This window comes from Mastigoproctus giganteus, chromosome 11, assembly GCF_048544385.1.
Source record: "Mastigoproctus giganteus isolate SK-2022 chromosome 11, ASM4854438v1, whole genome shotgun sequence".
NCBI classification, from domain to species: Eukaryota; Metazoa; Arthropoda; class Arachnida; order Uropygi; family Thelyphonidae; genus Mastigoproctus; species Mastigoproctus giganteus.
In genome coordinates, this window is record NC_143585.1 from 105,885,970 (window position 1) to 105,902,876 (window position 16,907).

General features: G+C 36.8%; 2 protein-coding genes across 4 annotated transcripts in view; both read left to right on the forward strand.

Annotated features, from left to right (window-relative positions):
• LOC150078329 (lewis-type alpha-(1,3)-fucosyltransferase-like) overlaps positions 1 to 16,907 on the forward strand; it is a 63,377-nt gene that overhangs the window by 28,052 nt on the left and 18,418 nt on the right. Inside the window, exon 1 of one of the 3 annotated variants that reach the window (XM_090384654.1) lies at positions 9,990 to 10,779. The exons of 1 other annotated variant lie outside the window; for it this stretch is intronic. The gene's annotated coding sequence lies outside the window, so the exon portion shown is untranslated. Of the gene's footprint in view, positions 1 to 9,989; positions 10,780 to 16,907 lie in introns of those variants that run through there. One more of the 3 variants, XM_090384657.1, reaches the window with a different exon arrangement.
• LOC150078330 (lewis-type alpha-(1,3)-fucosyltransferase-like) lies at positions 6,502 to 7,632 on the forward strand. The gene has a single exon (XM_090384533.1). It carries the CDS (start codon positions 6,502 to 6,504, stop codon positions 7,630 to 7,632), a length of 1,131 nt encoding a protein of 376 aa, XP_090240659.1.

Sequence of the window (16,907 nt, forward strand, 5' to 3'; positions counted from 1 at the left end):
CCAGTTTGGTAGTTAAAGTCCAATCTGGTGATCTGTGTCTAAGTCAGTAGAGATATAAATAGGAATGCAAATGTGGTTGTCCTATACTGGATCTTCTCAGGTTTGGTGCTGGTGTAGTTTCATTTGCTGGTAGGCCTCTACATTGATTCCCAAAATATAGGTGGTTTCTTCTCTTGGTCTTGATGATGATCCGGATAGTGACTATATCCATGGTAGGGTCTTCCGTCGTGCGAATAAGTCTTGTGCATAGCGCGTAAGGGCCACATAGTCTTCTTCTCTTTTTCAGGATGTGCTGTTCTTGGTTAGTAATGACTCCTAGTCAGAAGGAGGCATCTCAAATCTTCATATATTTCGCACTCATATCAGGTGGTCCCAACTTTCAAGGGAACCAGAGAGGCATTGTGGGTTTTCGGTGATCCCCAGTGCAGTGAGATTTCCTCTGATAGGCCAGTTAACAAAAAAGTGACGTATAGGCTAGGGGAAAACCGTGCGGGAGATTTTGGGTATACTGTTGTTATTGTAGGAGTGAATTTTCTGGTGACTTCTCCTTTTGTAGACTGTGTCCACCTAGACTGCTAGACCTGCTGCAAGTATGCAATGAGGCGCTTCTTCTCGGCCTTGATGCTATTTGAGGAGTCAGTGGTAAAATCCAGACAGGAGATGGCTTTACCTTTGGAAAGCATATAAAGCAAACCACATTTGATTATTTCCAGATCTAGAGTTAGCACGCCGGCCAGCACTTGCAAGGCATGTGTGCTGACCGTGCAGCAGGCCCGGGCGATGATGAGCAAGATGACGCGCTGAATCGAGTCAAGCTTCCTCTTGTTAACTGCTATGGTGTGGCCTTTGAAAACCAGATACTGGATGCATAAGTGATTATGGGGGTGAACATAGCCTTATAGAAGAGGGTGAGCGCAGGTCGCTTCAATGCCCAGTCCCGACGTGCGATTCTTGCCACTAGTGCAGTATATTTCGAATCTTGGTATGTAGATATTTCAGGTGTGGTGTGAAAGATAGGTTCCTATCCAATATCACTCCAAGGTATCTCAGTTGTTAACCGGCTAGTTCTCCCTTGGATTTTGATTTTTGGTGGCCTTGCTACCTTCAGAGAATCTTTAAACAGGATAGAAGTTGTCTTTATTGGTGAGATTTCCAGGTGATTGTGCCAGTTCCAGTCCTGTAAAGTGCCGAGTGCTCTATTTGTTGCGGCTTCTAGTTGGGATCTAGTATCAGCGGCAAGGGTAAGGACTAAGTCGTCTGCATATGCTTGTGATTGAACATTCTGCAGGCCTATGTTCAGGAACTCATCAAGTACGATGTTCCACAGTAGGGGGCCCAGGACAGAGCCCTGGGGACATCCTCTGTAGATTTGGCGCGTAACTTTGCTATACGGTGTCCTGACGGTTATGCTCCCCTGTGATAGATAATTTTTTTATGCACTGGTACAGCTTGCTAGGGAGACTTGCTGTACGGAGTCTGCCGAGGACGCTTGGCCACCAGAGTGCATCAAACGCCCCGGAAAAAGTCCACTGAGATGGTTAAAAAATATTTTATGTCCGTGCTCTTTGCGCCTTCAATCATGTTTTCCAATGCATCAACAAGTCAGCAGTGATTTATGCCACTGTCGCTCTCCAGTTGGCGCACTATGATCTCCATTGTCAATGCGCCAATAAACAACAAAACAACCAACCAGCTCTCCAGTTGTCTGAAACAATGCGAGACAGCCGTCGACGGCAACGTTCATCCATCACCTTTCTCCGCCTATAGCGCTGTCCACGATGAGATGTTATTCCGCAAATGGCGTATTCCCGATACACTCTTGATACTCTCAAACGGAGATAGTGCAATTTTAATACCACTTCAGCGATAGAGTGACCCATGCGTCGGACACCCACTGTCATCCCTCTTTCAAAGTCGGTTAATTCACGACGTTTATCCATACTGACGTCAAATTAACGTCTACGTGAATTCAGTGTACCTATTCCTGCGAAGTGGTGGGTTCGTCCACTAGCGAGAGGGGTGGCAGCGTCGCGTTGCCCAGGAACCAGGTATCCCATGAATTCTATCCTTTCAGTGTATATATATAAACGATGGGAGGTTATGCTTTTAGTATGGAGAGAGAACAGTAGGTAGTGTAATCAAGCAACGGGTTATCTAAAATGGAAAAGCAGTCATACAATATCACAATTCGAACCTGCAACACAGAAAGTCAAAAATATTATATTATAAGTACTTACTGCTGTACTTCAGATGATTTCAACGTCGTTAACGAGGGCCAGCCGTCAAAATTCAGCAAAAAGTAAGGCCTCTGTTTCTGACATGAAATATACTTAGCACGTGGTAAAAATATACCAGGTTTTTAGTTTATTGTTAATGTTCGAAAGCCAGGTTAAATCGTAATGCTAACGCATATATCACGGCTGACCCGACAGAGGCGGAGAAATGATAGATAATAAGCAATATATAGGTAGTCAAAAATTACTGAAGATCATTGACAGTTGAAATCGCGAGATGGATCAGACGGTCATGAATCGTACTTACTGATTTCGCAAGCCGGAGGAGTGAGGACGGTCGTCCGATATACTACGGGGAGAGAAAGAATGCTTGTTTCAATGACTATATGGTATGTAGAAGCAACCTCGGGCATTGGAAAGCAATAAGTCGTATGGGGTTGACTGGGGGATTAAACACAGTGAGGCCAGGAGTCCTGGTATGGGGGAGAAGCATAACGTACAAAATAGCGTGAAAAAGACGCTGAATTTTGTATGAGGCGAAGTCAGTATGTATAGCAATAAAATAGCATCTTGATATTGCTTTCGAAACCTAATCGCACACAAGAAATAAAAGATAGGGATTCAGAACAGTAAAAAGGAGAGTGAGGATGAGAGGAATTAATAGTGCTTGGGTAGTCCCGGGGGTCGCTAGCCCGTTCCTGTAGTAGGACCCTGAACGTAATTTCTGGGACTGTCTCATGTGTTTAAGTCAATGTTAATAATGGTGGAGGTAGACCATTATAATACCATTTAGGTTTTTATTACCATTCATGATGAAAATATAATTACATATAATGCCAATAAAAATAGCGAAAAATCGTAAGAAATAGTGAAAAAATACTCCTATGATAACCAATCGGTGGGCACAAGTTTTTCAGACCGTGAGACACCACCAAACAGGTTAAGGAGTATTGCCTATACATTATTTACACAGCCAGAGGATGTCATTATGCTAATATATTTGTCATATATAGGGATTGGTTAATTATATTCTTATATTTTAAGATTTGGAATGCTTTGTTGAAGTGGTCATGAAGGTAGGTTGTCGGAAACTGATTGTACAATAGCTTGTTATATAGGGTTATTATATTATTCTTTATCAGCCGGTTACTGTTACATATATTAGCTATTCTGAAGCATTGTGAAAGAATACCGTTTAAATGTACTTTTTTCGAGATATTGGAGAGCCAGTGTGTATAGTTGACAACATTGAAATTGAAGGAGTCTCTTTTACTGTAGATATTGATGAATATTTGTGAGCCATTAATACTAATATTCAGATCTAGGTAATTTGCTGTATGGTTGTTGTCAATGGTTTTTTCCAGAGTCAGTTCTGGAAGGCAAATGTTGGCAAACTGTTGTATGAAGTTGGTACAGTTTATTACCAGTAAGTCGTCAATGTATCTGAACATTGATAGTTCAGTTGGTAATGCAGTTTCAGCATAGTATAAATAAAGGTTAGCCAGGACACAGCTGGCCGGACTACCCATTGATGTACCTTTGGTCTGTAGGTAGATGGTTCTTCCATAAGTAATATAGAGGTTGATTAAGCTGTTCAAAATGTTGGTTTGCAGTTTATCAGGTGATTGTAGTTATTGTAAAGTTTGTCGAGGACTATTTTTAAGTTAGGTAGGTCTATGCTGGTGAAGAGGCTGTAAAAATCAAACGTTGATATACTGGTGATGTTATTGGCTTTTAATGCTTCTTTTACAGGCTGGTTGTTATAAATAATTCTGCTATTTGGTAAGGTGTTTAGGATGGGTTTCAGAAGTAGTTAAGTCTTGCCTGGTTTGTGTGAATAGCTATGCTTATGCACACAAATATATTGTGATGAATTTAAATCCTATAGGATTTTTGTGGAATTTGGGTATAAAATAGATGTATGGTAGGTTATAATTGTTAAAGTTAATTTTTAATTTCTTACTGAAGGCAAACTTTTGAGTGATGATACTATTGTTGTTGGTTATAGGTTTGTTTTACTTGAGTTCAATTCTGTATTTAACGTATGATAATAAAAATGTTTGCAGATAAATGCAAAATTGTTAGGGGCTTTATCTACGGTAGTTATTATAAAATGCTTATGCAGTTCAGCTAGGTGCTATTTGATAGTGGAAAAATTGTATTTTTTACCTGTGGCAAGTGTGGCACCTTGTACAACTAGTATTTGGTAGGTCAGTGAGGACTGAGTTTATCCATATTTGGAAGGCTTCTATGGGTGTATTATATTTTGTACGATAACATCAAGCAAAAGTTGAGTAAATTGTGATACAGTTGTTTTTTTGACCTTAATTTGGTTGATATGATGGTGCAACCTGAATTTGAAGCAATGTGCCATGATGTTTTTTAGTTCTTCTTTGGTATTATGTCTAGATTACCAGTGATGATGTGTCCAAAATGAGTATTGACATAATGTTTAAAATGTGGTTGGTTACATATGCAACTTGGAGTCTAGTATAAATTTATCTAGATTGGTGGCCAAGGTTTTGTGATTACATGCTGTCAGCCCGAAAGGCTTTGAGTAGCTGAATCTTGATATTATCTCCTCCCTACCAACTGCCACAAATGTTATTTGTGGAGATTTGTTGAGGAGATTACCGTGCTTGTTGATGCACCTATTGATGTTAATTTTCCAGGTTGGTAATGTACTTTAATATTAAGTGGTATGCTCTTTAAAAACTATCAATATTGATAGTAATAGTCTAAATTTACATATTTAATATGTAAATTTAGATACATATTAATATGATTGATATTTAATATGTGCACAGATTTAATATCTGTATTATGGATGAATCTGTAGAGCTTTTAGTTTAGTTTTAGTTTAGTGCTGAAAAGCAGGTTATGGATTTTTTGTCCTACCTTGTAACCATTATCCCATTCAGAGATCAACTGTGAAGAGCTTCCTAGTTTATAAGGTTGTTTGGATTTATTAATCTTGGCTTTAAATTTTTTGTGAGGTTTGGGTTTATTTAAACCTTTAAATCATTTGGAATTTGTTATAGATGTATTGCTGGATATGATGTAGTGGTGAAATTTGTTGTTTAGTCCATATGGGTAGAGGGTTTTTAGCTTTAGCATGTATAACTCTTCTAATCTAATTCTTGAGCAGGGGTCAGATATATGTGCTAATATAGAGATATGGATATTTGTAAAGGGATGTACTTGAAAGTGCTTATAGTCAATTTCCTGTTCTAATTTTTAATACGCTTATTATGGTTGCAGTAGATGTTGATGTCATACCTATGGAGGTTGAGTCTGAGGTGTAATCTGTTACAGGTTTGTCCAACATATTTCATATTGCAGGTGAGGCATATAATGAGGTATATTATATTGCCATTTTTTGCAGAATATAGGGTCTGTGGTGTTCTCAGAAGCATGCTGAGGGTGCATGTATGGACTAGTAAGGCATCGCTTATTGGTACATTTATTATATTTATGATTGGTTTGGGTGATGAGGACTTCAACTATGTTCAGGCTGGAAGCATTATATGCTGTTTTGCTCTGTGTGGTGTGTTATTTGTGAATGTACTAAGCTTACATTGCGTTTCAAAGGGCTATACAGAGTTAAACATAAGCCCCCGGGGTTAGGTTTAACCTGCTCTGTCCATGTAGTATGTTACTAGAATACCAACAATTCATATAGAAATAGTAAAGTAAATCCAAAATAATGCAATGAAATTAGGCAAAATAAAGATAATAATGATGATAATAATACAATGAAATAAGGTGAAGAAAGAACTGCGACATAAACCTAGGAATGGCAGTATAATAGATCCCTTTAATATGCATTAAGAGCAGAATAATAAAATGAAGAGTGCCAGAAATGCGCTAATTTACGAGACAAATTCCATGTAATTAATCATGGTTGAAGTGACAAAATATCAGGTGGGAGGACATTGATATTAAAGCTAATTTTCATGTTAATATATAATGTTTTATATTATATATATATATATATATATATATATACATATATAATTTGAGTAACAGCCATCGTGTTCGAGATGCTATATTGGTGAGTAAATGTTATTTTCTATTTGTCTATTCAATTTATCTGTTTCTGTTTTTTATTAAACGAGTATTTTTAATTCTGGATCATAAAATCCATTAAAAATGTTGATTATTTCTTTTCATTTTACAGGTTGAATTCCTTCAAACGAAAATCATGTTAGTATCCAACAAAACATTTCCATCCAAAACGAAACTATTTTTAATAACTTTTAGAATCATGATTATAACTATATTAGCATTTGCATTATATTTGTTGATTTGTACATCATCATTGAAGCAAATGCAGGAAGAAAAACAGAATGTAAACCCGTATTTTAAATTAGAAGGAATGTCAGTTGAGGTAGAAAACGAAACATATGACTATTTAGAAATAAACAACATCGAAGGACAATCTCGGAGTCTGAAAGTCCCATTACGACGCCTGAAAGGATCTCCCAAGCTTATTCTTCTATGGACAACGGTGTGGGGTCCAAGGTATTCAAAAGACTACTATGACTTTTTACCTGGCAATGCCACTTTTATTAAACAAGGATGTGTACAAGTCAACTGTTTCGTCTCAAATAACAAATCTTATTTAGAATGGGCTGATGTGGTGTTGCTTCATGTTCCCACTCTCCTGTATACGGATTTACCGAAATATAGAAACAAGAAGCAAATTTGGATATTACAAAGCTTGGAGTCACCAATTGCGTCAGTAGAGCTTTTAACGAAATTAAATGGACTAATAAACTGGACCATGACGTACAGAGAGGATTCCGATATTGTTGCAAAGTATGGAATCGTTTCTAATTTGAAAGATACTGACAGGACGTTTAACGCTACAACAAATTTTTTAAAGAACAAGACAAAAGAAATTGTATGGTTTGTTAGCCACTGCTCGACTCACAGTAAAAGAGAAGATTACGTACAAGAATTGCAAGAATATATTAGTGTTGATATCTACGGGAAATGTGGAAACAGTACATGCTGGCCACCGCAGTCCAGTGACTGTTATAATGACATTTTGATAAACTATAAATTCTATCTCTCATTTGAAAATTCCATCTGCAAAGATTACGTCACAGAAAAGTTTTTCAATGTTCTGAATTACAATATAATTCCAGTAGTGTTTGGTGGGGCAAACTACACTCGTTATTTACCATCAAATGCTTTCATTAATGCAACTGCATTTCCCAATCCAAGCGAACTAGCAAAACACTTAAAATCCATTGGAAGTGACAAAATTTTATATAATTCTTATTTTCAATGGAAAACTCGTTATAAGGCATATTTGTATCCTTGGGCTTGCACACTGTGTGAAAAACTACACCGAAACCATGCATCTCATCCTGCAAATCCTGCAGGATGAGATGCATGGTTTCGACTGAGATGCATGGTTTCGACAGGATTTAGACTGAGATGCATGGCATCTCAGTCTAAATCCTGCAAAGAATGATTTAAAGAAATTGCTGTTTGATGACGCAAAGTGCAAGAAATGGACACTTCAAGAAGGCTTCAAGTCTTATCAAAACGTTGATGTAAAAGTTTAATAATTATATGCAATTACTTTTCACAGAAAATAAAAAGTTTAGTTAGCAATTCATCCCGTCTGGAGTCCAAAAATGAAAGAAATGTAACTTAATTTCTTAAAAATACCGTGCCATGAGTGAACTTGCAGATTTCCAAAGTAAGCCAATCACTTCTTGAAAATATAAGGGAAAAAAAGACAAAATTGCAATTTTTAATTAACCTTTAAAAGCAAAAGGCAGTAGTCTTGATTTAAACTAAATAAAACTGCCAATTTCCAATTATGATATGACCATTTTTGACAAAACATTAATACAAAACAACTTTAATTAGCAAAACAAAAAGGCATAAAAAACAAATCCTTCATGTCGCAAGGATGACACAGGAAAAAATGTAACCCTTACAACACAAAGTTCTACTTCATCGATTATAGTCTTCTGATCTTACGCCATCTGATTATAATTCATTCAGATCTGTACAGCACTTGAACGTTTGCAATAAAGATATATTTGCTTTACAAACTGGTTATTTGATATCTCCAGTAGGTAGAAATTCTTACTAAGAAATCTGCACAATGAAGAATAGGACTTACGAGGAGATCGCTGCAGGGAATCTTCCATATCGAGAAGAATAGCAGCACCTTCAACAATGGAACTTCTACATCACAAGACCAGTCTCAAAATCCTCAGTCTAAATCAGTTAAGGAATTCAGGCCGTCTCTCGCTGGGTGTTATATTTTAAACTCTTCAAGAAAGCTTCTCAACTACTAATTTAGACGCAGATCAAGTTAATATCATTCACCTTTTAAAGGTAAATCAATCATCACCAACTTGCTCAAAACCTTGGGGAGTGTGGAATGCATTAAACAATGAAGATGAGTTGCTTTCTCATCGTCTTTCTTGACATCCAAGCTGCATATGATAGACTCTGTCGTGCCTTGCTCGAAATCCTTCGAAATTATTTCCACAACTTCACCACCTCTTGATAGCATTGCCATAAACAGGTGTCCCACAGTATGGGGTACTGTCCTCCTTTCTCTTTGGTGCCGCACTTCAATCCTTCATATTCCTGCATAACGAATTTATCTCCTATGCAGATGACCACAAAATGTTTGCTTATTCCAGGGAATCTGCAAGTCCGCAATGTCCATAAGAATGCCACCCTACAGATCTCGGCTGTGGCCAAATTCCTCAAAACAATCGGTTAAAAAGGTAAACTGCAGTCATTATCAACCCACGGCAGGATGGAAGCCTCCTCAACAATTCATGTTAAAGGAAATGGACCATAATCTGTCACGCTGGTCCAGTGCGGGTTGGCAAATCGACCGTATTTTGTAGTCAGGGGCTTGAACCCTGGTCTACTCAAGGAGAGTGTGCTGCTGCACTCCCGCTCCTGACCACTCCACTACGGAGACCTAAAAACAATCGGATTGGTTCTTAACGCAGCACAAATCACATTCACAAAGGAAAGGTTGAAGAACAACATCACGGTCTCACTAGCGAGCACAATCAATGGAAAACCAATTTTAGGTTAACTAGTTTTGATTTTGATCCTCCTTGGACTTCACATTTCCACTTCCAAGAGGAAAACCCTATGGGCACTGTGGAGAGCGTAATGGAAGCTTACGGGAATCTTTCATCATTCACTAATCACTCGATACATTGTGAGATGTATAACTCCAGCAACTTTATATAGTTCTGCGATATGGACTTCTGCTCCCACGGTTTAGATTAAATGCCTTCTAGGGGTCGAATATTGGCTGAACCGCTCCCTGAGAAGGCTATTCACCATTCCAAAAACCATGCTTTACACTACCACAAGACCCTTGAAAGATTCTTCTCATAATGTGGACATGTGTTATCTTACGTAAGGCGGCCCCTAAACGTTAGTTGAACTCCGCCATGGTTCTCTGTGATGATATACAAAACTCTGTACAATGGCCAGAAATGAATGTAATGCTATGTTTGCGCAACGAGTGTTATTATGTTGTTTAGTTGTTTCTGGCCACTGAGCTATCAGGAAGCAGGGATGAGGTAGTGAATTTAATATATAAAACATTTGGTGACTGCACACTTGGTGACTGCTCCAGGAATTCCATCTCATTTGCCATCTTTTATGTAACTCAGTCCAACATTTCGTGTTTTCATTCTTTGGATCAGCAGTGGGATCATAGGTAAAATAAGAAAAAGTGAGAGGATATCCTTTACGAATATAGTAAACAAAACCTTTGTACGTGAGATGTAGATCCTACGATAGCTTTATAAAGATGCAGTTGAAACTGTCCTAAAAGTTCCGAGAAAAGCTAGCAAAAAGGTCCGTGGAACACAGTTTAATTTATTTGTTTTGAACTGTAATGAGTTTGGTTATGTGAAACGTATGCTGGCTGCATATGTAACAATTGGAATTAAAAATGTGTAGTATAGAATTCTGAGCGTTCCCTTTTTTAAACTCCAATCCTGTCACGAGATTTTTAATAAAATGGCTGTAAAAGTTCTAACTTTTTCGAATAGATCCTTGATATGTGGAAAGAATGCCAATTGTTCATCAAAATAATCCCAAGATGCTTACAAGTGGTAACAAGTGGCAAAGATACTACATTAACCTTTCCAATAGGATAAAGAACAAGCACAACCAGATCCAGCCATAGGATAGAGGCACTCTCCATGGTGGAACTCCTCACTTGGCCTACTCCGCACAGATTCCTATGGAACAGCAATTCGCCATCCTGCGTAGATGAAACCTAGCTGAAGTCCCTCCAGAAGCTGATCCCGTCAACATGCTCGACTCTTTCAACGAACTCCCGGTGAGTTGTGATTATGAGCAGACTGTGTTGAGTGTGAGTAATTAAACTTTCCATTCAAGCCTATCTCGTGTTCAGCCAGCATGGTGCGACTGCAGACACCCTTCTCGGATCAAAGACAACGTACAGATGGTATGGTTCAACTTCGCATGAGTGATGCTTTAGATCCTGTCCGGTATGACATTTCAGGTGCAGACGCATATATGTTTTAAAATAATATCTCATTTTTCATGCTGTTCAATACGTGAAAATATCCTACTACAATTATTATCCTTACTACATAAATATTATCATTATTGTAAAATATCTCTTACCTTCTGAAATACTTATGGTATGTGTAATGTGTTTCCCACTTCGAACACCAGGCCGTCTCGGGGAGAAGTGTACACTTCTACTTGATGTAAAAAAAATAATAAATATATATATATAAATATAAACAATTAAGACTGAAGGGTTTCTTAAGAAATTTTAAATCCATTCAAAAGTTGGAAGAATAAATATAAAATTTAAGTTTATGAAGGAAAAGAGGTTGATGTACAGACATGTACATCAAATAAAAGAGGTTGATGTACAGATGAAAAATTCAAGATTTGAAGGATGATCCCAGTGGGTTAAACAGAAGAAAGATTGGAGACAAAGAGGTAGTGAAAAGAACCGATCGTTTTATTAAAAAGAATGTTGACAACAGAGTTTTAATATAAGCGAGAGCCACACTGACTTACTTCATGTGAAAATAATGGAAATGAAAAGCAACTGTCTCCTTGCACTAAAACTAGGGGAAGAAGAAGAAGAATGAAGTGAAGTAATACACATTAGTTTATACAATAAAATTGGTTTTATCAGTGAGACATTTATTTATGAGATGGAGTGACATCCAGAGGGGTTTTAACGCTACTCATGGAATTATGGAACTGTTTCTAATTGTATCCGATAGGTATCACAGATTCGATGAATTTGATATAAAATATGCAATTGGAGTGCGTTGGAGATCAATAGTACGTTTTACCGAGCTTCTCAATGCATTTTAGAAGATAAATTAGATGATCTGTAAGGGCATACAGTTCGCAGATGGTTTTTTTTTTAGTAATGAATTAATATTTGTCGATAGCGTGAAAGAGGAATTTGATATAGACAAGTGTTGGATAATTAGGGGTAGAAGGACATTTAGTTGGACCAGGAGGACACCTATAATGAGGTTCCAACAGTATTCGTATTGGCAAATGAGGAAAAAAAAAACAATCTTATATAAAACATCAGCCAAAAAAAAACTTCCCACATCACTTTTCCATCCCCTCCAATAGTTTGCTTAGTTCTTCCTTGAATAATCAAATTACCCACTTCCATAAAAACAGATGGAAGTTTGTTCAAACCAATCACCTGTTGGCTGAAGAAAAACTTCCGCATTTCTGTCTGGCAACATTCTTACTCAATTTGAATTTATGCCTCCCTCATGTGTGTAGTCGCAGTATGCCTGAAATTGAAGAAGATCCTGCTTGGTTTAATGAATCAAAGAATCAGAGCAAAGCTATATGTAATGATGGATCCTCTGAACAAAGACAAGGCATTGTGAACAAAAGCTTATAACGGACATCGCCTATTTATCTCAACGAAAGTACATAATGAAATCCAAATAACAAAAAATCCTTAACCTCATTAAATAGAAAAAAAAAAGAAAGATATAGAAAAGTAAATCAACTACTCAACAGATAACCATTCCATGCCCACTCACCCCCTTTCCACACACACAATGCACACGGATAGATGATTAAATATTGCCCTACATGATTACGAACCTAGGACAAAATAAATTGTTAAAAAACACCCAAAAGACATACATTAATTATAATGAGAAGATAAAGTATACTAATCAAAATTTTAAAAAAAATATGCATGAACCAATACTCCTTTTTTTGCTAAAAATAAATTTTTTACTTTTAAAGTTTTTTCGTAAGGATTTTGTACAGGTTAAAAAAAATTAATAAGTATATGTTTAAAATTTCAGTCAACGCACTTTTTCTTTGGTTTTATGATAATTTATTTTAGTCCTAAGTTTGTAGTTGAGTAGGGTGTTTTTAATCATTATGTACGGGAGATTTCTGAGTTAAATAGATAAGGTGGCTTGCTGAAAAACTGAAGGTCACAGGTCCAAGGAAGCTGAACCGTAGATTAACTCAGGTTATAAAAATGAGCATGGCATCCGTTTTCCCAAGTGTTTAATTATTTCTTTGAGATGTTTGTTTTTATAAGAATATGCGATGACGTTTTAAGACCTGTATTAAGTTATTAGAGAATAAAAGTTAACTGGTGATTCGTTTTTTAAATGTCATCTTGTCATTAATTTGCCAGATTACATTTAAAAAAATGTAATGTTTCAAATTAAAACCTGTGTGAGTAATTTTTAAATTTCATCTTTATGTTCAGGTGTTTATACGCCGGTGATTTTGTTCCGATTATATTTAATTATTATTAAATTTATTTTGAGATAAACAGGTGTTTATCACAATTTTTAATGAAAACCACGCTACTGCAAAGCATTTTCTCACTGAAAAAACAATAACTACTCACAATCAGTTTTATGCCAGCTATGTTTAGCAAAAGCATTCATTATGACTTTTACTATCATAAGTGTGAATAAAGGATTGAAGAAAGTGGAGAGTGACTCACTTTCAAGGAGTAAAGAGTTTGGTGTTTAGACGTAGGGTTCTTCTGACAAGGAATGTGAAGAGAAAATATGAAAGTGGCGATTTTTTAAATTATTTTATTTTTAAAATATCGAGCATTATTTATATTTGGTCCCTGTGGCTTGTCACGATCATATATTCAGGAATGACAGGCTAGGGTTTGCTCCCTGGAGTTTGAAACTGTGGGGGGGGGGGGATTTCTCCAGATCTCTACCCTACTAAAGTCTCAAACAGTCTTACAAACGCAAATCTGACTGCAGTTCACAGAAAATTCTAGATTCTAGGGTGTGTAAAGCGAGTGTTAGCAGAACATTAAAGACATTTATTTACAAAAAAATTTACAACCTTTAATGAACATTATATACAGAATTTACAATCACATACGACACAAATAATTACATACAATCATATGAATTTCCATATATTTGAACCATACTACAGTACGCTACACTATCTTTCTCTCTCATCAACTATTCTCAATTTACATCAGTTTGTATCAGCTGTATCTTACTAAATATGAATCCTCGATGATTACTCAATCATTCAATTTTTATCACTTGCATCAGTAAACTCATTTCAGCTCTTATTACTCTTTTGTATATTTGTTTCTAGCCTTTAACACACAAAGTGTATTACAACTGGTATCCTCTTACCTCAATAATTTTTACTATAAATCACTCATTCTACCTTAGTTACTCTCTAGTTACCATCTTAGTCATCCCTCTTTACTCATTAGATTTCTCTATTAATAAATGTTTTCTCTTTACGCCCCATCTGGTATGTTAACTTGTGTTGGTGCCTGGCCTAAATTAATAATATAGGTTAACATATCCTTACAGTACTACCGCTATAAATATAATTTCTTTTATAATTCCTTTATACTATTACTTTCCCTTTATTTACCCCTGTGCCACACTTTCTTTATTTCATAATCATTAACATTAATAACAAATTATTTCAACCTTAGTAACTAACTTGCCTAGTATAACATGAATGTTATTTTTTGAAAAGGACTATCACTCAGTTCTTTACAGAGCTAGATTATGAGTCCTTCAGTTCAGGGTTCAATAAAAAAAAAAAAAAAAAAAAAAACAGGAACAGACTTACATTCCGGAATGGAATGTAAGTCTGTGGAATGGAATGTTTAGGCTACCTTCCTGGCAGACGGGCTTTCTTCCATTTATTGGGCACACTGCCTTTCGATGCCAGACCAGGCTTTCTTCCATTTCTTGGGGACACTGCCTTCCAATTCTGGACCAGGCTTTCTTACATTTCTTGGGCACACTGCCTTCTGATGCCAGACCAGGCTTTCTTTCTCTTCTCTTGGCCCACTTTATCTGCACAACTGGCCATTATCACTCCTTCCAATGCCGGACCAGGCTTTCTTTCTCTTCTTGACTCACTTATCTGCACAACTTTCAACGCACATGTTCCCACTCTTCCATACCTCCAAAAACCAGCACTTTCAGTCCGCAGTTACTCGCGTCCTCTATGCCTCACTACCCATTTCTCTCACGTTTTTTTCTTCATCTTGCTACCACGAGATGTGAACCCCGACCACCAAAAAATCTACTTCCACTTTTACCAGCAAACTCACGACTTTCTCCTCTTCACCACACAGAAGTCAGATACGGAATGGACACTTGCTCAAATTACTCCGCCGGAACTTTACTCTTTCCCTCAAGTTTGGAACGCCTCCCCCAAGGACTCCAACCAATTCCCGTACTCTGCTTAATTTTTCATTCCTACCTATTTGCTAAAACAACTCGCCCCAGTTGTCTCCCTAGCGCACAAACCTACCCTTCTCTAGAAATTTCTTTTTTTTTTTTCACACGGTAGTATGACTTTTTCATGTTTTCTAGGTCACCTCCCAAATACTCATTTTCGTGTTCCCAACTCTTCTAAATATATCGAGCTTACCCAAATTTATCAGTCACCCTGACGCCGTTTTCTTTTTATGCGAACACTGAACGTAAACTCATTTCCTGTTTAATTCCTAATGGTAACTTAGATCAAAAGAGATGCTTCATAGTCCTGTTTCATGATCCTATTGTTCTTGCTCTCAGCAACCCTTTCATGCCTGTTCTCAAATGGCACCCCTTACCTAGTCCTGCTGTCCCTGTTTGCTCTCTTATATTATTCGGAATCTCTTGTCTCCATTTAACCACTATTTTAATTCCCACGCCTAAAACTGTCCATTACTAAATCCAGTATTCTTCAAACTTTAACCTTATTTACATTAAAACTAAATATCCAATCTTAATACTTACTATCTTTAACTTAATACTCGGGCATTAATGCTAATTCTCACTTTCCATCGTCCTTCCTGGATTTATTTTAGCAAAACAAATATTTCCATTTTAATTTAAGAACTACATCTTACAAAACGCTGAAGGAGCTGATATTCAGATTCCACTTTTGAGTAAGGTCAACTGAATTTTGTTGGAGTCCGGTCATTCTGCGACAACCAATTCCTCTGCTTTCACTTTCAGGTTGGTGACACAATTAGTAACTCTGTGTATACCTCCATGAACAAGTTTCAAAACACTTACTTAGTATACTGGAACTGCCCATGAACCTGCATAAGTAGGGGTCGAGGTGTGGTGGAGAGGAATGCCTCTCCACCACACCTCGTCATCATCCGGTGCAATACCACCTTGTGCTTTGGAGGCTTTAAGTGGTAAAACTCATATTTAGTCTCCAAAGCAAAGCTCTGGCAATCCCAACATCTTCCATCATGCAGTATGAGTGATGGGCTATGAGAACTATCATATTAAAGCCATCCAAGATATCTTATCTGTTCTTTTTTATACTCCGGCACGACTACCAGGTCAGTGGAGTTTATAATAAATCACAAATACACATTTTCATCGTATTTAACAGTCAGTGGCGTGTACCCTGGTCCACTCAATGCGTAAAAAAAATACATGCGTGTTCTCTGGTCGCTTTGGACAAAAAAACCTGGGTTTCTTTTGCCCTGAAAACCCCTCAAAGTGTGATAGGCTCATAGCAATATCCAATATTCCTGGCATTTCAAGGATCTGTGTGGGGGGGGGGTATTTTTTCTTGTTTTCTTTTTTTTAATATTATATTATTATGTTTTCCTTTATTCCCCTATATATATTATTCCCCTTTTTATTATATCCCCCACTTACACATCTGACTTATGACTTCTCAAAAGAATTCAGGTTCGGGGGAATCTCTAATTATGTATAATTCCCTTCAGGTTGGCTGAGTGTTCAGAATAGCAATACACACCAAATATTATAAAATACTGTTTATTGTACATATTTACAACAGGATAAATAATCAATTTTTAAACACATAATAATATTTGACATTATCGTTTACTTAATACTTGTTATAAGTTATTAGACATACCAATTTACATTGGTAGGGTTACTTCTCCCTATACCACATGATTAATAACACTTTAGGGAAATTGTTAATATTACTCCTTTTCTTACATATGATTAATAACTCTTTTAGGAAATTTTGTTAATGTTACTCCTTCAATACCAATCAGATTCTTACTCTAAAGATCAATTTGATGTCTATACTCATACCCTCTGATTTATTTAATACCTTCTTCTTGCCTAGAGATATAATTGAAAGACTTTCTCTAATCAAAGTTAA